The 26,640-nt window shown below is 45.2% G+C and overlaps 2 protein-coding genes across 2 annotated transcripts; both read right to left on the reverse strand.

Moving 5' to 3' along the window:
• Window positions 1–4,227: 4,227 nt before the first annotated feature.
• LOC121981303 (protein HOTHEAD-like) lies at window positions 4,228–6,270 on the reverse strand. The gene is made up of 3 exons (XM_042533752.1): window positions 6,135–6,270; window positions 4,516–6,016; window positions 4,228–4,388 (listed from the first exon to the last, which is right to left on the reverse strand). The coding sequence occupies exons 1-3, from the start codon at window positions 6,226–6,228 to the stop codon at window positions 4,340–4,342; spliced, it is 1,644 nt and encodes a 547-aa protein (XP_042389686.1). The 5' UTR covers window positions 6,229–6,270; the 3' UTR covers window positions 4,228–4,339.
• Window positions 6,271–21,259: 14,989 nt separating this feature from the next.
• LOC121981305 (protein HOTHEAD-like) lies at window positions 21,260–23,278 on the reverse strand. The gene is made up of 3 exons (XM_042533753.1): window positions 23,145–23,278; window positions 21,545–23,030; window positions 21,260–21,419 (listed from the first exon to the last, which is right to left on the reverse strand). The coding sequence occupies exons 1-3, from the start codon at window positions 23,239–23,241 to the stop codon at window positions 21,371–21,373; spliced, it is 1,632 nt and encodes a 543-aa protein (XP_042389687.1). The 5' UTR covers window positions 23,242–23,278; the 3' UTR covers window positions 21,260–21,370.
• Window positions 23,279–26,640: the final 3,362 nt, after the last annotated feature.

The following is a 26,640-nucleotide window of genomic DNA, read 5'->3' on the forward strand; positions in this document are numbered from 1 at the left end:
CATGCTCTCACGCTTCCAGACTCTTACCTCAGTGCGAGTTATAAATGAGCATGCTCTCACGCCCAACGACCGACAGGTCGGGTCCCAGACTCTCGCCCCAGTGTGAGTTATAAGTGAGCATGCTCTCACGCCTCCAGACTCTCGCCTCAGTACGAGTTATAAGTGAGCATGCTCTCATGCCCAACGACCGGCAGGTCAGGTCCCAGACTCTCGCCCCAGTGCGAGTTATAAGTGAGCATGCTCTCACGCCTCCAGACTCTCACCTCAGTGCGAGTTATAAGTAAGCATGCTCTCACGCCCAACGACCTCTTTAGGTCGGTCGTCCCAGACTCTCGTCCCAGTGCGAGTTATAAGTGAGCATGCTCTCACGCCTCCATACTCTCGCCTCAGTGAGAGTTATAAGTGAGCATGCTCTCACGCCCAACGACCTCTCTAGATCGGTCGTCCCAGACTCTCGCCCAGTGCGAGTTATAAGTGAGCATGCTCTCACGCCCAACGACCTCTCGGTCGGCACTGACTCACTCATCGTTATGTCCGGCACTCATCACACTTGATTCACTTGCCGCTCTGCCCCGGCACTCTCAGCTCACATTTTCGCACACTGCTGTTGCTCGGTCGGCACTCACTCCTCACTCGCCGCTCTGCTCGACACTTATCATTTGCGTTTCTCTCATCGCTGTTGCTCGATCGACGCTCACCGCTTCACTCGCCGCTCTGCTCGACACTTATCATTCGCGTTTTGCTCATCATTGTTGCCCGATCGGCGCTCACCGCCTCACTTGCCGCTCTGCCCGGCACTCATCAGTCGTATTTCGATCACTGTTGTTGTTAGCTGCTGCTCGGTCGATTTCGATCACTGTTGTTGTTAGCTGCTGCTCGGTCGATACCCACTTTCCTCCTTGGGTGGAATTCGCATAACCGTCTGATTGTTCTACTCCCGTTCGTGCTTCATCCACAGGCTTTACTCGCACTTGTGCCTGACTCACATGTTTTGCTCTCGGTCGCTTTCGGTCTCTCGGGATATACACTTGGCTTGGCTCACAGAGCCTTCGCTCCCATTCGCGCTCGATCCACGAGCTCTTCTCTTGTTCTCATTTGGTCTCAGGCTCCGTGTCTACCCAGAGCACAGGCTTCGCACTCACTCGACATTCTTCCGATCACACGACCGACCTTCTGTTAGTCGACCGACCAGTATGGCTCGGTCATCTGTTCGGGCGTTCACTTTGCACCGCTCGGCATTGTTCGATTGCCCGATCGTGATTTATTGGCGCTCGGTCTACATCTTATCGATCACTCGTTTGATATCGCTTGCCCATCGTCTTTCGACCAGCTCAGCATTTTTCAATTGTCAGATCGGCATTGTTCGATTGCCCGGCCGCGATTTTAATGTCGTTAGGTCGGTATTTTCTCGGTCGCGCGCTCGACATCGCTCGCCTGTTCTTATTCCACCCGACTCGTATTTTCTCTATTACTCGGACGATATTCTTTCAATCGCGCTTACGGATTTACTCGTCTTGGGGCTGGTTTACTGTCGCTCGGTCGACATCTTTCTTAGTCGCGCTCACAACTTCGCTCGTCCTTCTCTCTATTGGTCGATCGCGATTTACTGTCGCCCGGTCGGCGCTCTCCCGGTCGCGATTTACTAACATTCGGTCAACGCTCTCCCGGTCGGCGCTCTCCCGGTCGCGATTTACTAACATTCGGTCAACGCTCTCCCGGTCGTGCTTACAGATTTATTCATCCTGGTCGCGATTTACTGTCGCTCGGTCGACATTTTTCTCGGTCGCGCTCACGACTTTGCGCGACCATCATTTTCTTTATTGCCCGATTATGATTTACGGTCACTCGGTCAGCACTTTCTCGGCAGCGTCATGACTTCGCTCGTTCATCACTCTCTGTATTGCCCGGTCGCGATTTATTGACGCTCGGTCGGTATTTTCTTGGTCGCACTCACGGCTCTGCTTGTCGATCATTCCCTCTATGGCCCGGTCGCGATCTATTGATGCTCGGTCAGTACTTTTCTCGGTCGCGCTCACGGCTCAGTCAGTACTTTTCTCGGTCGCGCTCACGGCTCTGCTCGCCCAGCACTCTCTCTATTGCTCGATCCAGATTTATTATCACTCGGTTGACATTTTTTCGATCGCCCGGTATTGATTTATTGTCACTCAATCGTTTTACTCAGTATCTCTCGACCGTCTGCTCGAAATTGCTCGACATTCGCCAGATCGCTCTTTCGACACTCACTCGATATGTCTTTTGTAGCTCGGTCGGCGCTTATTTTTTTTGTCGCTCTGTCAGGTACCTGTCATTCATAGCTACTCGTTCGACGTTATGTGACAGACCCACGATACGACTCTGTAATCAGTAGTGATTCTGTGTTTCATTTGGAGGGGTCTAGTCAGTCGGACTTGTGTCTCCTTCGACTAGACTTGAGGGGGAGGCTTGTGATACGGATATATGGCAGAGTGGTAAATAAGTGGAGAGGGCAGGGCACTTTGGTCTTTGGGGTGGTGAGGGTTTTAACCGGGGGGGGCTTCTTCGTGGAATTTACGACGCCGCCAACTTGCCTTCCTCTTCCCTCTCTCTCTGGTGCTCTTCATCAGCACCGACGCCGACCGCCGATCGCCGCCTTTTCCCCTCGCCCTCTCCTCACCATGCCGCCACCTCTCCTCTCGACGTCGGCCCACCTTTCTCGCGCCTGCTCCCCCTCGCGACGCCGCAGCCGGAGGGACCGACCCTTTCTTCCTCCTCTTCCTCGCGGGGCCGCCATTGGACAGACTTAGCGCCGCCCCCCTCCTTTTCCTCTTTCCTTCTCCTCTGCTGCTCGAAGCACAGTGAAGGCAGGGAGCCTTCTTCTCCCTCTCTCGCTGTCACCTTCAAGCAATGGTTGTTGGCGAAGGAGGCTTCTTCGTTAATTCTCTTCTCGACGACCACCACAGCCGCGAAGGACGCACGCTGCCACTCCCATTCAGCACCGCCCAGCAGGAGGTTCTTAGAGCCGTTGCCAACACAGCCGCCTCACCTCTCCCCATCCCGCCGGAAACCATGTACGTCCGTCGAGGCCAGCTCCGTCGGCAAAACACTGCCCCTCTCCTCCTCCTCGCTGCGGCGCAGCCGGCAGATCGCCACCCCTCTTCTCGCTCTCATGCACGCCGCCGTTGAGGCCTATCGTCGTCGGAACAGAACCCTCCCCTCTTTCCCAGTCTTTATGCAGCAGCCCTGCTAGTCGACAGTCATCGGGCACCACAGTCTGGCTTGTCGGCGCCTCCTTCGAGTCACGCCTCCACGCGCTGTAGCCTCTCTAACCAATAGCCCCCGTGCACCAGCAGTCCACGTGTCGACCGTCCTTACGTCGATTTCGTCCCGTCTCCGATTCCGTCTCATTGTGTGCCGGCCTTCGTGACGTTATCTCGTTCCAGCTTCGTGTGTTGTGGTGTTTCAGCCTTTGTGCCTTGGTTATTGTTGGGCGCCATTGATTTGACCGTATTCCGCTCCTGTTGTTATCCCGGTCTGTGTGTCGGTATCTTCTCCCGGCCTGCGCGCCGATGTCCTATCCTGATCTATGTGTCAATAGTGTAGCCCGACCTGCGTGTCGATCTCGTGTACCGGCCTGTGTGTCGCTAGTACCTCCCTGCCTATGTGCCGAAGTCTTATCCCGGCCTACGTGCCGAAGTCTTATCCCGGCCTGCGTGCCAGTATCTTATCCCGGTCTACATGTCGTCTTCCAGTGTCGTGCTGCATTCCGCTTCTCATCGTCAGATCCAGCTCTCCATCCCCATCGGGCATCGTCTATTCTTCCGGGTCGCGACAACTCGAGCAGCGTCCCATCCGAGGGCGTCCCCCTGGGTCAGGGTACGTTTTCCGTTCATATTCTATGTATATTTCATTATTTTATGGCTTAGTCTTGTACTCATATATTCGTTGGATCTGCCTCGAGTATCGGGATACCGGGGGTCGGGTCATCCCGATCGCTGACTACAGGTAGTGTTGACCAGAGGACTGTCAAAGACTTGGTCAACACGGGAGCCATCTCAGCACACCCCCGAGACGTCGCGATTCAGTCAACATTCCGCCCACCTTGCCTGGTAGTCCGTCTGACTCAGATTCCGTATAGGATCAGCCACCATATTACATTTATTTTCAACTTGGTCAACACGGGAGCCATCTCAGCACACCCCCCCCCTCCCCCCTCCGGGACGTCGTGATTCAGTCAACATTCCGCCCACCTTGCCTGACAGTCCGTCTGACTCAGATTCCGTACAGGATCAGCCACCATATTACATTTATTATGAAAATAGATAGAGGATTGGCTACACACTTTTGAATATCAGCAAGGAGATCAGTCACTTGCTTCAACACCACCATTTCCTATCAGAACTCCCATGTACCTACAAATATCACCATCACAAACATCAGCAGCAGCACATTCATTAGTAATTAGCCATGCTTTCATATTAATCAAAATTAGACCCTATGGTATAATTTTATTATCACTACAATTAAGTTTATTATTACCTGCCCAACATCATGAGAGTTGCTTGAGGGTTAGTTCCCGGGGAGAAACTGAAAGTGGATCCATCAATCACCCTGAGCCCGCCCACGCCGATCACTCTGTATTCATGGTCGACCACCTTTCCTACTTCACACCCGCCATGGAAATGCCAAATGGTCATTACGAGGTCGCTGCAGTATTGCTCCAGCGAAGTGGCGTCCTCTGCACTTCTTGCTCTGTTATTGACAACTAAGTTCGCAGTGAGAGCCTGCAAGTACTCCACCGTTTGATTCGGGTATCTGAATTCGGACAGCGCTTGGGTATCGATCACTCTCATGACCGTATGCAATGCCTCCACGCATGTTCTAAGATCCTCAGGCTCCGTGAAGTAGTTGTAGGTTACTGATGGATTGTCCTCTGGGTCGAGATTCTTGAGACGAAGATATCCTCGGGAGAGAGGCCTTGCCAATTTTTCACCTACTACGCCACCTTGGAAGAAGTAAGGGACGGTTGGGGAGTTGCCTCCCAAAAGCGCTGCGACTAAGTTGAAGCCCGTCAAGGACTCCATGTAGTAGCCCGGCCCGATTCCGACGACTTGAACCGAAGTGATAGTCAGTGGCTCCGGCGAAGGCACGGCGAAGATGTTCATCGGGTTGTCGGCAATGCCATGGCCGACCATCGGCTGGTCCAGGACCACCTCGATGCTGAAGGACTTGAGGTGGTCCGCGGGGCCGACGCCGCTTAACATGAGCAACTGCGGGCTACCGAGAGCGCCGGCTGACAGTATGATTTCGCCTGAGGAGCAGCCCTTGAGGCGGGCCTCGTGGATGTTGCCGGCTTCGTCCTTGTACACCACGCCGTACGCCTGGGGGTTCTTATGCTGGCCGGTAACGTTCCTGAACAAGATCCTCTGCGCCGTGGCGCGCAAGAGCACGGTGATCCTGGCGGGGTCAGCGTACTTGAGCAGATCGGCGGCGGTGTGGCGATGGCCGGTTGGGTCGAACGTGGTTCCCCCGACCTTTGTGCCGTCCAAGTGCTGGTAGGTGAATCCGTTATCAGGGGTGACTCCGGCCTCCAGAAGCCCTGCCCTGTATGCCGAAGTCCACTCTGTTAACTGAGGCCAGAAAACCAACTCTCGCTCCACCCACTGGAACGACTGGTCGGCCAGCTTCGGGTTGAATCCCATATCCTTCACCTCCAGGCGGCTGGCGCGCGAGTAGAACCCAGCGTTGATGCAGGTGCCGCCTCCGAGGCAGCGAGCTCGTGTATTGATGACGCCATCCTCGGAGACGAAGCGCTGTGCCGGCGAGGTCGGGGTGAGGTAGGCGAGGTTCTCGATGAAAGAGGCGAGGTTGGAAATGTTGGCATTCCCGTAAGGCGATCCGCCTCTTTCCAGCACTAGCACGTCGAACCTCTTCGAGAGGGTAGCGGCCAAGGGGCAGCCAGCTGTCCCGCCGCCGACAATGATGTAGTCGTGGTACGACACCCGTGGAGAATCTGCCGCTTGCCTAACGAAGCCATACGCTGGCGGTATTCACAGAAACCATACATAAACAACTGATTATACGATCGTTAACATGGATTAAAAGGGAACTTAATCATAAAAAAAGTATTGATTAATTAAGAAAAGGAAAAACATTACAGTTCTGAGCATAACAGAAGCCATTGAAGCAGAAGAAGATAATAATTGCAGCAGCAGCAACAGAAATGAGCATTCTTTGTCTTCCCAACTCCATGATTCACACTAACTGAAACTTAATCAATGAGCAGCTTCGCGGTGCATCGATATGATTGGATCAATCATTGATCAACTTTATATAAGTTGAGGATTACACACATAGCTGACCCTACATATCATCCGAATTGGTATATGGTGGGATGTTTGTCACATAAGATTGCGAGGTCGAAATTCAAGGTAGTCAGGGCGTAAATCCTCGGTCCTTGTGCAACTCACTCCACCTGTCACATGCTCGTTCAGGATGTTGTGATTTACCTCCCTCGTGATGACCTTGGGTCGGGTGCGACGGAAGTGTTGGGGGCGAGCGATTTCGCCTTTTGCCACAGGATTACACACATAGCCTACTGAACACGTTTCAATGGTAGAGGGATGATAAATTTTTTGAAATTCGATGGAGAATAGACGGAGATCTGCTGGTTAATATATATATATATTTCGGAACACGTTTCAGTGGATGAATTAATTATAATTACGGTCAGATTATGTAAATGATCCGATTATAATTAATTATGATTTTTCGTTGGGTTCAGTGATCTTAGATTATAATTTGGATTAGGATGGATGATCGAAAACTATCGATGATGGACAAGTGGCCAGACTATCGAGCGTCGAGTCAGGAGGCCCTTGGTTTATTCGTCCCGACCTAAACTATAATCTGGGAGACAGTGAACCTAGAAAGAGATCGCAACCAATTACAATAGGATCATGATTACGATCCAACCATAATTACTGATGATTCATTCTCTGATCTACTTTTTTATGGACGAAAACGTAAGGTATTATGGATTTTTTTAACTCAATTAAATAATTGGATACGAGGATTGGTTTTTTAGGATATGTAGATAGGATATGAATATCCAATGCTCATGGGCATGATTTGAAAATTGAATACTAGATGGGAACGAGATGGAGATGAGAACAAATAATATGGAATTTGATCCGACCTATTATCATCTTTAAGTAATAGATAGAATGGACTCTCATGTAATGAGGATTCAATTCTTAACAAGACATCTCATATGCTTGTGGTGCTCGAATTATTCATGATATTGGATCGTCCATTAAAATCCTTATGTACTTCACGAGTTTATCATGCTGATCGATGAAAAATCTCAGAGGACCGAACCAATGACCCAAGGTAGAAAAATTAAAAACCTGAATTAAAAAAAAACACGCATGATTGATTAAGAAAATAATAATGAAGAAATATTTCCAATAAAATATGATTAATTAAATATTTGTTAGTTATTCACACGCAGAGAAAACTTATAAAGAAAGTACGAATGCTGGTTGTGGAAACCTGATCTAATCTTTGCTTTATATCCCAAATGTGTTGGTCTGATCTTTTAAATATTAACATTCTAATTTGTTCAGTTGATAACGATTTTAGAGGATTTTTATTTTTCAACAGTTTGGTTTCCTTAGCGAGCTAGGACCGTAAATAATTTATTTAAAACCACAAAGTTTAAAGAAACATGAATCATTTCCTCTTCCTAGTGAAGATCAACTATACGAATGAAGTTTTATTGCAAACAAAATGCATGAGTTAATCATTTATTACTGTAATAGATTTTCAAATTGAAGAGATTAATAGTAGATTCAAAGATATGACACTCAAAATTTGTAATCCGATTAGTTGTACTTTGGAACATAAAGAAAACTTTAAGTTTCTTAATCTTAATCATATCTATCGACTTATTAAGAAATTCTACTCTCTTGATTTTGATGTACGATATTTGTACTACTTGAGAATACAATTACATCACTATAAGCTTGATGTTGTTGGTCATGAAAAAATTTTGAATTTATTAACCGTTTCATAATTATGTTGAAGATTAGTTAAAACTAGGGCTGCAAACGAATTGAGGCGGCTCGCGAGCTTTTCGAGCCGGATCGAAAAATATTCGATTTGTATTCGAATTTATCGAATTCAAGCCAAACTCGAACATGTTCGAATTTTTTTTTGAGGCAAACTCGAGCCCAAATTATATCGTTCGTGCCGCTCGCGAGTTTTAATATTTATTAATATAATTTAAATATATATTAAACAAATAAATTTTGAGTCTTTCGAACTTATTTTGGAGCAATAATTCGAATAGTTCGCGAATATGTTCGAATATTTCGAGCCAAACTCGAACTCGAACCCGAACCCTAATTCGAACCGAACTCGAACCAAATATTTTGAATTTTTCGAGCTTCGAATCGAGCTCGAACTCGAATATACCTATTTCGAGCCGAATTCGAGTCTTAAATTTTTCTATATATTCTGCTCGATTCGATTAGTTTACACCCCTAGTTAAAACAAATAAATCAGGAACCTATAATTTGATTGACAGATGATTTTTTTTATTTCTAATTATTTATACATTATAATTATATTTTTTATTTATATATTGAATCTAATATATTTATTTAATTGATAAATTAATACGTCTTGTTTGAACTCTTTTAATTTCGTTCTTACAATAATAATAACGGAATGAACATTTTAAGCTTTGAAATTTGTTAAAATAACTTATCATTTATATTAAATAAAAGTTAGTTAAAAAAAATGGATAATGATTTACTAATTAATGAGTTTGATTCTCAAAGGAATCGCAGAGCACATCTTTAATAATATTTTTAATCCATGATTTTAAATGTATTGAATATTAAATACTTTTGTTTAATATTTTCAGTAATTAAAGTTCACATATTTTATTTTATTTTATTTATATTCTTGAATTAATTAATTTATTATATGAATTATAGTTGACGGTCAGGATAAGATAGTTTTGAATTTTGACTACACCTCTCGTTAAATATGAACATATAAGCTACTCGTTAAATATGAACATATAAGCTACTTGATGAATATAGTATTAATGTATTTCTGTTTAGCAAATAAGTATATATATAGAGAGAAATGATATCTTGCTCAAGACTTCATGCGCGATCATGACGATATCTGACGTCGACGTTCTGATGTCGTAAAAATTTATTTTTTTTTAATCTCTCACATCTGCACATAATAACTTTTCTCTCTTTTCTCTTAAATTAAAATAAAATTCTTTCTTCTCTCTCCTACGATTACATGTAACAATTACTATAGTGCTAATTTTTAAAGATAGTATAGCTGCTGCAATGTATAGCGGCTACAATATAGTAACTGCTATAACATAATATCTGCTACAACATTATAGTAGTTATTATGTAATAGCTGTTACAACTACACAGTAGTGACTACAATATAGTAGCTGCTACAATATTGTAGTAGTTACTGTGTAGTACCCTTTACAACTACAAAGTAGGTGCTACAACGTAATAACTGCTACAGCATAATAACTGCTACAACATAGTAACTATTATAACGTTGCAGCAGTTAGTGTGTATAGCGGCTACCACTATATAGTAGCTGTTACAACATATATAGTAGTTGCTATTGTTGGTGTAGTTAGCACCAATGATCAAACTTAGGTTTTAATGAATGACAAATGGATTAAAGTTAGATGTTGCATGATCTACACTTTTTACCAAGTGTACAGGACTTGATAGATATGGAGGACCTAACACCAGGCTGAAATTCAGCTAGGTCTTTAGAGCTGATAGTTAGCGGAAAGTCTGGTTGGTCTGGTTCGTGGGACCTAACAGTTAGTCAAAATTCAGTTGGATCTACAAACCTAACAACTGATGGGAACACCTGGTAAGCCAAAGGAAAGTCAAGCGTTTATATATGGTAAGTAAGGTGTGTCACTAGAGGAGAGTGAGCTAGTGAGGACGAGTCCCAATTAGGGACTTTATGTACTGGTCCAATTTATATCTATTTTGGAAATCTAAACTGAGACCATAACTAGATCCTAGTCTTGGAAATACATGATCTAATTAATAATGCTATTTTATTATTATGCTAATTTTGTTTTGCAGGGTATAGTTTATTATTTGGATTAACTCATTTTGTAGGGATGAAAAGCACTTCAAGCCTCGAGTGAATAGTGATTTGAGTCGCCTCATGTTCAAGTGGAGGTGCCTTAACTACCTTGACCAAGGATCCACACAGAAAGGCACGAAGGTGTCTCCCATGTAGTTGGAGGTGCCCTAGAGCATGACACAAAGGTGCCTTGGAGCACTTGGAAGGTGACATCACTCGGATAAAGACCGCAAGTGTCAAAGTTATTGGATAGGTAGGCCGGTAGGCCGGTAGGCCTGTAGGCCGGCTGAAGAGTGTTGAGTTGCCTGAAACACTAAAACAAACACCTTCTTGAACTTTCAACTCAAGTTAGCAGCAATAACAAATAAAATTAAACAATAAAAAAATTAAAGAAAGAGGCACCAGAATTTACTTGGTTACAACCTAGATGGTTGTTAATCCAAGACAAATGAAAGCTCTTAAAAAGTCTCCTTCGGTGAAGACGGAGAAGCCTCTTACACTCATTAATAGCTTAGACTATTGCTAGGAAATGAATACAAAAGTTGTTACTTCTTTCTTAATTCCAAGGGTCATTTTATAGCCCCTGCAAAATCTTATTCGTAGGCTGAAGGCGCCTTCTATAAGGCTGGAAAGCGCCTCCAGCGAGGCAAAGGATAAAACTTTATCCTTTTCCGCAACGACCAGACTTGCTTGGTCGAAGGCGCCTTTCATGGCCATGGAAGGCGCCTTCCATGACTGGTTGAAGGCGCCTTTAGCCATTGAAGGTGCCTTCTGCCTGAAGGTTGTGGAGGCACCTTCAACTCCTATTGAAGGCACCTCTAGCTGCTCCATAGCTCCACTCTAGCTCTTCCACGCTGCTTTGTTCACCTGGGTGATTTCGGCCAACCAAAATAAGGCTCACCCGAACCCAATTTCAGCCTTCTCCTCAAGCAGGCTTCCGCTCCTACTTCTCGTCCCTCGAATCTCGTGCATGTTCTTCTCATCTACCGGTGTACTCTTCCGCAGTATCTTGTCCCTCAGACGCACTGAGCTCATCGGCTCACTCCCATGTCGTCCTTCTCGCTAGTCGCATCTTCCGCTCGACTTCCTGTACTCCTAAACTTTTGCACACTTAGACATAGGGATTAGAACATAACATGACGTAACATAACTTGGTTGATCACACCAAAAATAACCTTAGGGTTCCAACAAAAGTTTATCACAACCAAAGTTTTGGCTATTAGACTTGCAATTGGAGGTGCTTTCAAGGAGGTTGGAGGGCCCTCAACACCTTTTAAAAGAAGTATTCGGCCAACAGAAGCTATAAGCTTCAACAACTTTTCTACTGCCTTGGCCACACTCTGCTGCTACACTACTGCTCCAAGACATCCGACCACTGCTGGCAGTCCAACACGGACATACAAGCCCATTCAGATTCTACATTTCTAAAGTGTTGGTAATGATTTAATATTCTTGTACGTCTTTCATACTTGCAAAAGGAAAGTATAGGTTGTTAGACATTCTGATTTTTTGTACTTGTATTTGATTCTCTCTTCCAGCGGTTCTGGAAGAGGTTTATAGTGGATTGCCCGTCGATACAGTCAAAGAGATCGTGGGTCTAGGAGTAGGATTCTCCGAAGGCTCTGAACCAAGTAACTCCTTGTGTTCGAATTATATTTTTCTTTGCTTAATTATTTTTATTTTTCCACTGCACACTCGTATTTAAAAAGATACTCATTTTTAAAATACACGTAATTCACCTCCCTCCTCATGTGCGCACTGATCCTACATCTACAACGTTGTAGCTGCTATAATATTGTAGCAATTACTATATAGTAGCTATTACAACTACACAGTATCTGTTACAACGTTGTAGCATTTACTATATAGTAGCAGCTACAACATTGTAATAGTTACTGTGTAGTAGCTGGTACAACTACACAATATCTACTACAGGGTAGTAGCTATTACAATGTTGTAGCAGTTACTATGTAGTAACTTCTACAACATTATAGACTGCCACATGTTATAGCAGACGTGTAGCAGCAGCTGCGCCACTTTTAAAAACTAGTATCATAGTGATTGTTGTAAGCAATTATAGGAGAGAAGAGAAAGAATTATATATATATATATATATATATATATATATATATATATATATATCACATACCCAAGGCTCCTCTAATGCATTGGAGGTGCCTTAGGATTTTTTTTCTATATCGTTGAGGTGCCTGGATCAAATCTAGGCACCTTAACTCTTTATTTCTTTATCTGTTTATTTTTTGTTTATTTTTGGGGTATATTATATGTATTTAAGGTTCAAGTTTTTAGGATTTAGGAGTTGGGCTCTAATGTGTTTGTGTTAATAAGATTTTCCCTCTAGCGTTCAAGCTTACCTCTTGATTTATAGTGTTCAAGATTAATAATTTTAGATACTCACGGGATATATTATATGGATTTAGGGTTTAAGATTTTAGGATTTAAGGGTTGTGTTATAATGAGTTTAAGCTAATAAGTTTTTCCCTTTATGGTTCAGACTTCCCTCTTGGGTTATATTATTAAAAATTAAAAATTTTAGCTACTCATGGAGTATAGTGATCCTTTTTACGGAAATATTGATTAAAAAAAAAGGAATTGAGGCTTTGAATTTGATCTAGGCACCTCAACTATGTTTAAAAAAAATTGACGAAGGTGCCTCCAATACATTGGAGGCACCTCGAGTCGGGGTGTGCACGGATCCACAACAAGTGATATGTAGCATAACATTTCTTTCTCTCTTTGTCCTGGTCAAATTTTTTTAAGCTCTAGATTGTGTCAATAAGATTTTGCTTTTAGAATTTATAGGTTAGATTATAGTAATAAGTACAAAAAATTTTAAATTAAAAAAAATTTTGAGTGGGTACGAAATGTGCAAGGTAGGATACGTAGAATATCAAAACACTATTATATCTTAGAGCTTCTCCTCTAATTTTTCTTGTAAAGTTTCTATCAAAGAGAGGTCCTGTGACATTTCCCTCCCATATATATAATTTTTTTTTTAAAATTTTTGACTTTACATATAATTTCTTTCACATACTTTTCTAGTCTTCATATCATCATTTTCGATCATTATTACTGATAGCGGAGCCAGGAATTATAATCTACCGAGTTAAAAAAATATATTAACCAAAATTTTTTTGAACCATGTCAAATGAGACAAATAAGTGATTCACCCGTATAGTTTGAATCCTTTTTAATACAAATAGAATTGTGTGATTTGAATTGTAAATCATATGATTCTAATAACTATGCTACTACGTGGCAACATCATCCTTAAAAAAAATAACTAAAAGTATGTGTTGGATATTGTATTCACAACCAACATAAAGCATATCACAACTCTAATAAAAATGACAACAAGATCAATATATTTCAAGATGTAGAATGACATCTGATCCTGTCTGAAAGTTGAATCAATGGATGTTGAGCATGTGGCACTTCCCGAGTCTGACGTAGATCTTCAACCGTTCGGACGACGCTCCGACGAACCTGCACAAAAGTCGGGCCGGTAAGGGGTTCCCGGCGGCGACCCTCCGACGCTCAAGTCAGGCAAGCAAGCAGTGAAAAAGTGGCTCCTAATCTTAGAATGCCTACCTCCGGCGAAGGATGAGGGCATTTATATAGGGCAACGGAGAAGCGAGTGTACACCTACCGAGGTGTACACGTGGCAGCGGCCCATAACCCAGTAAGGACTCGTCAGTGAGCTTACCTGACCCATACTGCTACAGTCCAAGCATGTCCTTGATGGGATAGCGGAACCCCCTGTCATAAGATTTGAAGTATGACCTACATGTGGAACATACCCGCTGTCAGAAAAAGATGTCACTTGTCCTTTTGCCCTTACTCCCTGGAGAAAGTCCGACCGGCCAGCTTCCGCGACATCCGGCCGGACGTATACGGTGGTTTACTTGGGAGATTCTCAATCACGTGCTTTGTGGAGACTGTTAGCAGTATGCTACCTGATGACTATGGCCGAGCGTGCAATCCGATCGGCCCTGCGATCTTGTCCGCTGAGCGCCGGAACCCTGACTTTCGACGAGACACCTTCAACCATCAACTAGACACCGCCGGGCCGCCCGGTCGATCGAACCCGCCCCTCTCCGCCCGGCCATCTACCACTTTGACTTCCACGTGGCGTTGACTCCTCCGGACGGGGGCCCCTGTTCTTACAACCGGATCACTTGCCTCCCCTTCAAGTCTAGTCGAAGGAGGCGATTAGTCCGACTGACTGGACTACTAGCCTAGCCGGGCGGCATCTTCAGGCACTCCTCCTCTGCTCGGCTTCCCGCAGGGATGGCCTAGGTTGGTCAACAGCAACCTTCCTCGGATCTCCTCGTAACCCGTGCCAACCTTCGACATTAAGGCTGAGCATGCGCTCATTAAATGCATCGAATGACCAAACGCCACGTGGAGAACTGTCGTCATCGTACGGTGGCGGCGGTGTGGTGCTTTGATGAGATCGAGGCGGTTCGAAATGGACGGCGCGATGTGCGCTTTGATTCCCGTGACCTAGATCCAACGGTGGAGGCCGCCCGGCCTCCACCCTATAAATCCTTCCTTTCCTTCTTTCTCTCATTTGCCTCCGCGATTTCAACCTCTGCCCCCAGCGCTTGGAGCTCCGACGATACCGTTTCTGTTCTCCGACGCTCTCCGACGCTCTCCGGCGCCTCTTCCTTGATCCCTTTCCTCTCTGTAAGGCTTTATAACTTTTCTTCCTCATTTCCGGTGTCTCATCCGTATTTCTTTTCCTAGTTCCAATCCTTGAAACCTCTTTTCGTTGGCTGTTGTTTTTCTCCTGCCTTTTTACCTTTTTGACTCCTTCCGATCGACTCATGGCTAGCTCTTCCCATCCCGAAGAACAGTCCCTCGGCCCATGGTACACCACCATACAGTCCTGATTCGACCAGCGCGATTTTGATATTCTGACAGACAATTTCGACATCCCCGAAGATTTTGAACTTCTTTTAGCCGGTCCTTCCGCTCGGCCGCACAGGCCGCTGCGTGGAGCTTTCTGTGTCTTCCGTGACCAGTTTACCGCCGGTCTGTGTTTCCCTGTACATCCTTTCATTATAGATGTTTGTAATTTTTTCGGTGTGCCGCTCGGCAGTCTAGTACCCAACACCTTTCGTCTCCTCTGCGGTGTTGTTGTTTTGTTCAAGATTCACAACATCCCCCTCCGACCGGAGGTCTTCTTTTATTTCTATTATCCCAAGCAAGCCGAGCCGGGCACCTTCATGTTCCAAGCTCGGCCCGCCTTAGTCTTCTTCAACAAACTACCCACTTCCAATAAACATTGGAAGGATTATTTTTTCTACATCCGTATGCCCGATCAGGCCAACTTCCCGACCAAGTGGCAGGTCAACTTGCCCTCCACTCCCGAGCTGAAGAAGTTCAAGACTCGACCGGACTACCTCTATGCGGCAAATATGCTAGCTGGTCTGCGGCTTGACATCAACAAGCCTCTTCACGAAGGGGTGATGTACATCTTCGGCCTGAGTCCAATGCGGACTCCCCTTCCGAGCGGCTTTGGTAGGCATTTTACTTGGTCCTTTGTTTTGATTGCTAACTGATTTCTCTTCTTTCCTTTGCAGCGGACATCGTCATGGATTCGGTAATGGCCGACGTTTTGAAGAGAAAGGCGGCGGCGCTTGAAGCCGCGGCGGCCAAAGAAATGGAAATGCTGGGTATCCAGCCGGTCGAATCCCATGAAGGGGAAAGCGGGACTCAGGCTGAGTCGGCCGCTCCAACTTCTCAACAAAACGTGGCCAGCGGAGCCACCCCCACTAGGGAACCAACTGTCCCCGAGGAAGGTTCCGCTCGAGAGGAGGAGCAACCTCTACCAAAGAGACGCCGAGTGGAGACTCCCCTGCGGTCAGCTACCTCCGCGGTCCAACCATCCGAGCGGGTCACTGCAACTGCTCGGGGAAAGGCGCCAGAGGTCGAAGTCATTTCGTCCGACCGGACGCCTTCCGAATGGGACGAGCCGGCTGTTCCAATTGAGGCTACTCCGGTTAGCACCCTTCCGCCCGCTCGTCACTCAGTCCAGCGCTCACCCATTCATTCTCAGTTTTCTGCGCCGGCTTCTGATCCTCTTCCGACCGCCGGTCGGACGACCCACGGTCATGGTCGCACCGTACGAGTCACTCTTCATCTCCCGACTGAAGAACTGCTGCCAGAGGCCGACCGACCAACCGCTCCCGAGCACACCATTACCTTGAAAGGGCCCCTAGCTGAGATGTGGGCCGATGCTCGGGCGCGCATCGCGCTGATTCCCCTCCGGAACTTGGCCAATAGCCACATGCAGGAGGTCACGGGGGTAAGTTCGCTTTCTTCGAAGTTTTGTACACATTGTTTCCGATCGGCCACTAATAACTCTAATTTTCTTTTGCTAGAAATGGGTGGAGGAGATTGCAGTCTCCAATCGTTTAGCCCTGGTGGATGAGGAGTTAAGGCAACTGAAGGCGGCGTGCGGTCCGTCCGGCTCTCAAGGCCCGTCTTACTCCGAGCTGCAGAAGGAGCTGAAGAAGGCTCAGGATCTGCTGGCGGTCGAGCAGAGGAAGGCGGCCGATCAGGCTCATGCCCTGGCCGAGTCCGAGTGACAAGTCAAGTCGCTTGACACAAAATTAATCCTGGCCACCACTCGGAAAAATACGGCCATCTCCGATCTGGAGAAAAAGAACGTGGAGGCTCGGGGCCTGGAGCTAAAGGTAAAGGAGCTGATGGAGCAACTCGACAGGGAGAAGGCGGGCCGCTCGGCCGACGCGGACAAGCTTCAGAATCTGAATGAGGCCCTTACTAGCTCCCAAGCGGCTTTCAAAGAATATCAAGATGCCGAGCCGAGTCGAATCGCTGCCTTAAGGCAGAGCTACATCCGCTCGCCTGAATTCTTGGAGAAAATCTGCGAGCGGATGTACACAGCCTTTGACTTGGCCATGACCGCCACCACCACTTATCTGAAGTCTAAGGGTCTTCTTCCGGAGTCCACTACTATTCCGGCCGGCGATCAAGTGGTGCTCTTGGAAAGTATCCCCAAGGACCTTTATGACTACATTGAGTAGACTGTCTCTATATATAATTAGGCCGCTCGGCCAAAATGGATCCTTTTTTGTACTTAGGCCGCTCGGCCTAAAGTTTTAATCTTAATGCAACGCTTTTCTTTCACGTACTGTCTTTTTGCTAGTGAATATGTATGTTGCCCGCTCGCCTATTATCACCTCTCGGGTATTCGAAAAGTTACCAAGTATTTGGCGTTGCCCTTCCGCTCGGCTTAATACGTAATATTTCTAAATATTCCGCTTTGACGTCGGTCGAGTACCTTTAGGTGCTGGGCCGAGCGGAACGTAGAGATGATCCAACACTATTGGAGGCGAATTTCTGGGGCAGTTACCTTCTTTTAATTGGCATATTCCGCTCGACGAGTTTATAGACACCAGCTCGTCTCTCGATATTTAACGTCGGAGCTCGACGGTCTTCCGCTCGGATGATTTATAGACGCCGGCTCGTCTCTCGATTTTTAACGTCGGAGCTCGACGGTCTTCCGCTCGGATGATTTATAGACGCCGGCTCGTCTCTCGATATTTAACGTCGGAGCTCGACGGTCTTCCGCTCAGATGATTTATAGACACCGGCTCGTCTCTCGATATTTAACGTCGGAGCTCGACGGTCTTCCGCCGAGATTTATAGACGCCCGCTCGCCTCTCGATATTTAACGCCGGAGCTCGACGGTCTTCCGCCGGATGATTTATAGACGCCGGCTCGCCTCGATATTTAACGCCGGAGCTCGACGGTCTTCCGCCGGAGGGTTTATAGACGCCGGCTCGCCTCGATATTTAACGCCGGAGCTCGACGGTCTTCCGCCGGAGGATTTATAGACGCCGGCTCGTCTCGATATTTAACGCCGGAGCTCGACGGTCTTCCGCCGGAAGGTTTATAGACGCCGCTCGTCTCTCGATATTTAACGCCGGAGCTCGATGGTCTTCCGCCGGATGATTTATAGACGCCGCCTCGTCTATCTGTATCGCTTTTATCGGCATCTTCCGCTCGGATGATTTATAGACGACGACTCATCTCTCGATATTTAACGTCGGAGCTCGACGGTCTTCCGCTCGGATGATTTATAGACGCCGGCTCGTCTCTCGATATTTAACGTCGGAGCTCGACGGTCTTCCGCTCGGAAGGTTTATAGACGCCGGCTCGTCTCTCGATATTTAACATCAGAGCTCGACGGTCTTCCGCTCGGAAGGTTTATAGACGCCGGCTCGTCTCTCGATATTTAACGTCGGAGCTCGACGATCTTCTGCTCGGATGATTTATAGACGACGGCTCGTCTCTCGATATTTAACGTCGGAGCTCGACGGTCTTCCGCTCGGATGATTTATAGACGCCGGCTCGTCTCTCGATATTTAACGTCGGAGCTCGACGGTCTTCCGCTAATCTTTAACACAGCCGCTCGGCGAAGCTATTTGTCATCCTTTAATTATTTCTGCTTCTTGCTTTACAAGGACATAGGCGACCAAAACATATATAAAATTACATCAGCGCACCTCTCACCCAGCTCGGTACGGCTGGAGATGATTTGCGCTTCATGGTTGATCCAAGTCCCAATCTATCTTCATCCGCTCGGCGATGCTCCCCCTTGAATGTTGGTTGGATCATTGTCTTGGGGGAGGCGTCCGCTCGGGGATCATTGCCTCCGCTCGGGGATAATTGCCTCCGCTCGGTCACCTGATGCTGACGTTGTTTGTTGCTTCAGCCGCTCGGCTTGCGCATTCTCTCTCTGTTGCTCCACGAGCTTAGCTGCTCTTGCCTTGATTAGAGCGTCGAGTTCCTTCGTGGAGAGCATCACCGTGGGCGGTCGTCCAGCCTCGTCCATTGCTTCCGCTCGGATGCAGGTGCGTTCCCACAGACGGCGCCAAATTGATCTTGTCCGAAAATTGAATCAACGGACGCTGGGCACGTGGCGCTCCCCGAGTCTGACGTAGATCTTCGACCGTTCGGACGACGCTCCAGCGAACCTGCATAAAAGTCGGGCTGGGAAGGGGTTCCCGGCGGCGACCCTCCGACGCTCAAGTCAGGCAAGCAAGCAGTGAAAAAGTGGCTCCTAATCTTAGAATGTCTACCTCCGGCGAAGGATGAGGGCCTTTATATAGGGCAGCGGAGAAGCGAGTGTACACCTACCGAGGTGTACACGTGGCAGCGGCCCATACCCCAGTAAGGACTCGTCAGTGAGCTTACCTGACCCATACTGCTACAGTCCAAGCATGTCCTCGATGGGACAGCGGAACACCCTGTCATAAGATTTGAAGTATGGCCTACATGTGGAACATACTCGCTGTCAGAAAAAGATGTCACTTGTCCTTTTGCCCTTACTCCTTGGAGAAAGTCTGACCGGCCAGCTTCCGCGACATCCGGCCGGACGTATACGGTGGTTTACTTGGGAGATTCTCAATCACGTGTTTTGGGGAGACTGTTAACAGTATGCTACCTGATGACTATAGCCGAGCGTGCAATCCGATCGGCCCTGCGATCTTATCCGCTGAACGCCGGAACCCTGACTTTCGACGAGACACCTTCAACCATCAACTAGACACCGCCGGGCCGCCCGGCCGGTCGAACCCGCCCCTCTCCGCCCGACCATCTGCTACTTTGACTTCCACGTGGCGTTGACTCCTCCGGACGGGGCCCCCTGTTCTTACAACTGGATCAACATCAATTATAGGGAAATCTTATAGGTGAAATGTTGGTTATTATCTTTAATTAGTAGGTTTAATTATAAATTATATATATGAGTACAAATCAAATCCATTAAAATAATTTAACTTAGGTTTATTGGATTTTGATTATTGGATACAGACCTTGTATGTGTAGAACTTATAGTCTCACATTTATCATCATCTATAGGCTGATAATAGATGTCTATTATATATAGGGTTAGTCCCCAAAGATTTAGGGTTTAATTTTGACAGAACTTTTAGTTCCCCATTGACCTAAAGCTTTTTGGTATCATCACCCCTAAGCTTTTCGGTATCATATCTTAGTATGTTTTCAGAAATTCTCTTTTACTATATCTAACTTGAGTCATAATAGTACATCTGGGAATTCAGAAAAATAAAATGAGCAGTATAAAATGATCGATAATGAAAAGAAAGCATAGATTGTACAAAGCTATAGTCGAAAACGAAAAGCCCACTTACCTGATCAGAAGCTTCTTCGATTTTGGACAGAAACTTTACGGGACTTGGACTTACACATGTTGATCGAAACTTAGACAAAAACTTACACAAAATGTAGTTAAGGTTTGGACGAATTTCACAAAGTGTTGATAAATGATTTAAGTGTGCTTTTAGAAGACAATGCATTGGCTATTTATAATCATGAAAGGGATGACCAAGGCATATGAAGAGATGGCTAGATAGAGAGTTATCCATTAAAAGGTTAGGTAAAGGGTCATAACTAGATGAAAGGTCATGGCTAAGTGAAGGATTATCTATTAAGAGGTTAGGTGATAGGTCATGACTAGATGAAAAGTTATACTAGATGAAGATTTATCTATTAAAAAGCTAGGTAAAGGATCATAGATAGATAAAAAAAATTATGACTAAATAAATGATCATCATATTATAACAACATAGTATAGTATCCACTAGTATCTAATATCTAATGTCATGACAAATATTATTTATTTTTTTTATCTAGGTATCACTTGTTTTTTCTATGCATATAAAGAATGCGTGTGATGCAAAATTTTGGTGGCATTGTATTTAACTGGAATACTGACTTGAGAGAATTATACAAAATGCACATATTAACTTCTTCTGGAACCGTTTGAAGCTTTGCAGAAAGTGATTTTTTGTGTGAGGAATTCTGTTCGTTGCACAGACAAGTAGATAATAATATGATTTAATTCTTTTTTTGCCACAATATTAGACAGTACAGTGATTGAGATATAAAGTATTATCATATGAGATTTTGATATCGAAATTTGACACGTCCGAATATGTATTTCCTATGTCTTAACCACCTACACTAATGACTATAGTAGTCACCCATAATTTATCTTTTTTATGTTGGTATAGGGATAGATTGACGAAGGAGACATTGGAAATGAACGAATCAACTTTTACCATATATTACATTTATTATGCAAATTGCTATAATATTATATTTATTGTGAAAATAAATAGAGGATAGGCTCGGCTATATTAAGTAAGAAGGATCAGTCACTTGGTTCAACACCACCATTTCCTATCAGAACTCCCATGTACCTACAAATATCACCATCACAAAAAACAGCAGCAGCGCATTCATTAGTGATTAGCATGCTTTTATAATAATCAAAATTAGACACATAGTACAATTTTGTGAGCACTGAAATTCAGATGACTATTACCTGCCCAACATCATGAGAGTAGCTTGAGGATTAGTTCCCGGGGAGAAACTGAAAGTGGATCCATCAATCACCCTGAGCCCGCCCACGCCGATCACTCTGTACTCATGGTCGACCACCTTCCCTACTTCACAGCCGCCATGGAAATGGCTAAGGGTTAGCACGAGGTCCTTGCAGTATTGCTCCAGCGAAGTGGCGTCCTGCGCACTTCTTGCTCTGTTATTGACGACTAAGCTTGCGGTGAGAGCCAACAAGTACTCCACCGTTTGATTCGGGTATCTGAATTCGGACAACGCTTGGGTATCGATCACTCTCATGACCGTCTGCAATCCCTCCACGCATGTTCTAAGATCCTCAGGCTCTGTGAAGTAGTTGTAGGTTACTGATGGATTGTCCTCTGCGTCGAGATTCTTAAGACGAAGATATCCTCGGGAGAGAGGCTTTGCTAATTTCTCAGCTACTACGCCGCCTTGGAAGGAGCTGTCTCCCAAAAGCGCTGCAACCAAGAAGCCCGTCAAGGACTCCATGTAGTAGCCCGGCTGGATTCCGACGACTTGAGCCGAACTGATTGTCAGTGGCTCCGGCGAAGGCGCGGCCAAGATGTTCGATGGGTTGTCGGCAATTCCATGGCCGACCATCGGCTGGTCCAGGACCACCTCGATGCCGAAGGACTTGAGGTGGTCCTCGGGGCCAACGCCGCTCAACATGAGCAACTGCGGGCTACCGAGAGCACCGGCTGACAGTATGATTTCTCCTGCGGAGAAGTCCTTGAGGCGGGCCTTATGGATGTTGCCGGCTTCGTCCTTGTACACCACGCCGTACGCCTGCGGGTTCTTATGCTGGCCAGTAACGTTCCTGAACAAGATCCTTTGCGCCGTGGCGCGCAAGAGCACGGTGATCCTGGCAGGGTCGGCGTACTTGAGCAGATCGGCGGCGGTGTGGCGATGGCCGGTTGGGTCGAACGTGGTCCCCCCGACCTTGGCGCCGTCCAAGTGCTCGTAGGTGAAGCCGTTATCAGGGGTAACTCCAGCCTCCAGAAGCCCTGCCCTGAAGGCTGAAGTCCACTCCGTCAGCTGAGGCCAGAAAACCAACTCTCGCTCCACCCACTGGAACGACTGGTCGGCCAACTTCGGATTCAATCGCATATCCATCACCTCCCGTCGACTGGCGCGCGAGTAGAAGCCGCCGTTGATGCAGGTGCCGCCGCCAAGGCAGCGAGCTCGTCTATTGATGACTCCATCCTCGGAGACGAAACGCTGCGCCGGCGAGGTCGGGGTGAGGTAGGCAAGGTTCTCGACCAAAGAAGCGAGGTTGGAAACGTTGGGATTCCCGTAAGGCGATCCGCCTCTTTCCAGCACCAGCACATCGAACCTCTCCGAGAGGGTGGCGGCCAAGGGGCAACCAGCTGTCCCGCCGCCGACGATGATGTAGTCGTGGTACGACACCCGCGGAGCATCTGCCGCATGCTTCACGAAGTCAAACGCTGGCGCTGTTCAGAAAAAAACCATGCATACACAACTACTTACGATAGTTAGCATGAATTAAAAGGGCTCTTGATCATAAAAAAAAGGTATTGATTAATTAAGAAAAAGAGAAACATTACAGTTCTGAGCATAGCAGAAGCAATTGAAGCGGAAGAAGAAGATAATAATTGCAGCAGCAACCACAGAAATGAGCATTCTTTGACTTTCCAAATCCATGATTCACTAACTGCCCCTTAATCAATGAGTATCTTTAAATAAGATAAGGAGGACGCGTGTAATTGACTAAGAAGAAGACAAAGTCGACCTTCTTACATCTGGTTCGAAAACAAAAATCTTTCTGGTAAATGAATATTTTTATTGGTATCTTCTAGTCTTGAGTGTTAATGTATAGTGTAAAGAGATGTTTGATTCTTTACTAAAAATAAAAATAGGAATGAGAATCATTGTATTATGGAATGGGAATGAATATGAATATGAATATCACTCTTAAAAGTAATGTTTGGTTAGTTGTATATTTTCTATCGGAATAAATCAAAATTTTCTTTTTTACCCTTAAAGGAAAATAAGAGAAAAAATTAGATGTGAGAGAAAGATGAATGTGAGAGAAAAAATGATGAAAGAGAATGATGAGAGAGAAAGTATGATGAGAGAGAATATGTGATGAGAAAGAATGAAGAGAGAGAAAGTGTGATGAGAGAAAATGATAAAAGAGAGTGTGATAGGAGAGAGCATGATGAGAGAAAATGAGAGAGAGAAAATGATGTGAGAGAAAGCATGATGGGAGAGGATGAAGAGAGAGAAAATGTAATGAGAAAAAAATGAGGAGAGAGAGTGTGATGAGAGAGATTGAGAAGAGAGAAAGTATGATGAGAAAAAAAGAGAACAATAAGTGTGATGGAAGAGATTGAGAAGAGAGAAAGTATGATGAGAGAGAAAGTGTGTTGAGGAAAAAAAAAGGAGGGAGTGTGACAAGAGAGATTGAGCAGAGAGAAAGTGTGATGAGAGATAAAGTGTGATGAAAAAAAAAAGAGTGTAATGGGAGAGACTGAGGAGAGAGAAAGTATGACGAGAGAGAAAACTTGTTGAGGAAAAAAGGAGGGAGTATGATAAGAGAAATTGAGGAGAGAGAAAGTGTGATGAGAGCGAAAGTGTGATGAGAAAAAAAAAGAGAAAAGAGAGTGTGATGGGAGAGACTAAGGAGAGAGAAAGTATGATGAGAAAAAAAAGGAAGAGAGTGTGATGGAAGAGATTGAGGAGAGAGAAAGTATGATGAGAGAGAATGTGTAATGAGAAAAAAAAGAAAGAGAGTGTGATAAGAGAAATTAAGGAGAGAGAAAGTGTGCGAAAATATGATGAGAGAGAACGAGGAGAGAGAAGTTATATGAAAGAAAAATTAAATGAATAAATTTTGATATTTGATATTAAGGGAGAAAATTTTAGTTTTAGGTCAAGGGTATTTTTGGAATAAGAGAATATTTTGATTGATGAAAATAGGATACTGGCTCATTGAAGGGAAGGTACATGAGAATGAGTTATTACCCAATTTCAAGGATTCATTCCCTTATTTGTATTCTTATTCCTATAATCCAAACATTAAAAATGACAATCAATGATTCTCATTCTCATTCCCCACTCCTAATCCCCTAAACCAAACGCCTCCTAAGTACTTCGGATAAATTTTGGTATGGTAAATTAGATTAAATTTTCTAAAATATTGGTGGATCTATGTAGGAATTTAAAAATAAAAGAAATCGAGTGAAAAATATAGTGGATGAGAAAGATGACATGGGAAGTGAGTCGACGGGCTCGGTGCATTCGAGAGACGCGCGAGAAAACTATGGAAGAGTATGTTGGTGGAGCGAGAAGGATATGCATGGTGTTTCTGAGAGACGAGAAGCCGGAGCGGAAGACTGCTCGAAGAGAAGGTCGGAGTTGGGTTCGGATGAGCTCAACTGTGAATGGCCGGAGAATCACCTAATCGACTGGAGCAGCAGACCGGACAAGCCAACACTATGTTGACTTGTCTAGGCGCCCGGACTCCTTTGGGCGCCTTGTCGAATAGGCGCTACTGCGGATGACTTTCAGGTCCACGTCAGCAGCACTTCGAGTACCCAGACTAGTCCAGGCGCCCAGACAAGGATGAATTTTTATCATTGCACAATTGAGTAGACGTTGCGAGCAGATAAGGCGCACAACTAAGGGTGACCGGACCGAGTCCAGGTGCTTGGAGATGCCACATCAGCAAACCAGATAATTCGATCAGTAGGTTATAAATAGAGTCTTAGTCCTCTTCATTTAACAACACTTTTTGTATTTCAAATTTATTATTCTTTTTTTCGTAGTTGTGCTTTCAACGCTTGTACGAGCCTTCCCCGCATCTGAGGATTCGCTAATTATCTCGTGTTTCCTTTTTATGTATTTCATCTTTCAATTCATTTATTAAGTGTTTGTCTAACTTAAATCGAAAGATTGAGGAAGTGTATACTTATAATTTCAGGCAATTCACCCCCCTTTGTCGGCCGCACCGGGACCTACAATTGGTATTAGAGTCTCGGACCGCTCTAGAAGGACTAATCACTTGCTAAAGTAAGGAGATGATGGTCGGACCAAGCATTTACCCCCCAAAGTTCAAGGGGGAATTCGCACACTGGAAGCGTCGAATAGAGGTATTTCTAAAAATCGATTTTGAAATCCTTTTAATAATCAAATATGATTTTGTAGTTCTCAAGGATCAACAAGGAGAAGAAACAGAAGAATATCTTTGGGCGAAGATGGAGCAAAATGACTTCGTTGCCAACAGCAAAGCGGAATACCACCTACTAAGTGTGTTACTACCTAAGAAGTTAACCGCATCAGAAGCTACACGTCGTCAAAAGAACTCTGGAAGAAGTTCCTGGAGTTTCACGAAGGCACATCAGAAGCAAAGCTAGCAAGATGGAACATCCTTTGAAGCCAGTTGGCAAATCTCCGAATGAAAAAAGGAGAGACGGTGGCTCAACGACACGTGAAGATCAAAGAGTTAATTATCGGACTTACCAACTTTGATGAATCGGTAATAAATCGAGGCTAAATTCGTTATGCACTTAACGCTTTTTCCAGATCTAGAGTAGACTTCAATAGTAGATGCCTACTATATCTTAAAGGATATAAAGGTAAGTATTTTAGAAGATTTATTCTCCATATTAGAATTACACGAGTCTAGATGTGCAGGTACAAGAAAAGAAAAAAATCCAAGTCAGAACTTGGCATTAACAACCAACAAGAAGGGCGAACTAGAGTCAGATTCACTCAATAAAGATAAAACGGCTTTCATAGTAAGAAAATTTTCAAAGTTTTCTAAGTCTAATAGTTTTAACAAGTCACAGACCAAGAAGCATCTTAAAAGCAAAAGGAAGATTAAATGCTACAACTGTAATGAAGAAGGATACATCAAGAATAACTGTCCAAAATTGAAGGAAAAGGGCAAGAACAAAAGACCAACCCGAATGAATTGTAAAAACTTAAAGGCGACGTGGGACTAATTGTCGTCATCCGAATAAGAGATTAAACCATACACCGGACTTGCACTTATGGCAAGTCACCAAGAAGACGACGAGACTTTATCAAAGATGAGCA

Source organism: Zingiber officinale, chromosome 5A (genome assembly GCF_018446385.1).
Source record: "Zingiber officinale cultivar Zhangliang chromosome 5A, Zo_v1.1, whole genome shotgun sequence".
NCBI lineage: Eukaryota > Viridiplantae > Streptophyta > Magnoliopsida > Zingiberales > Zingiberaceae > Zingiber > Zingiber officinale.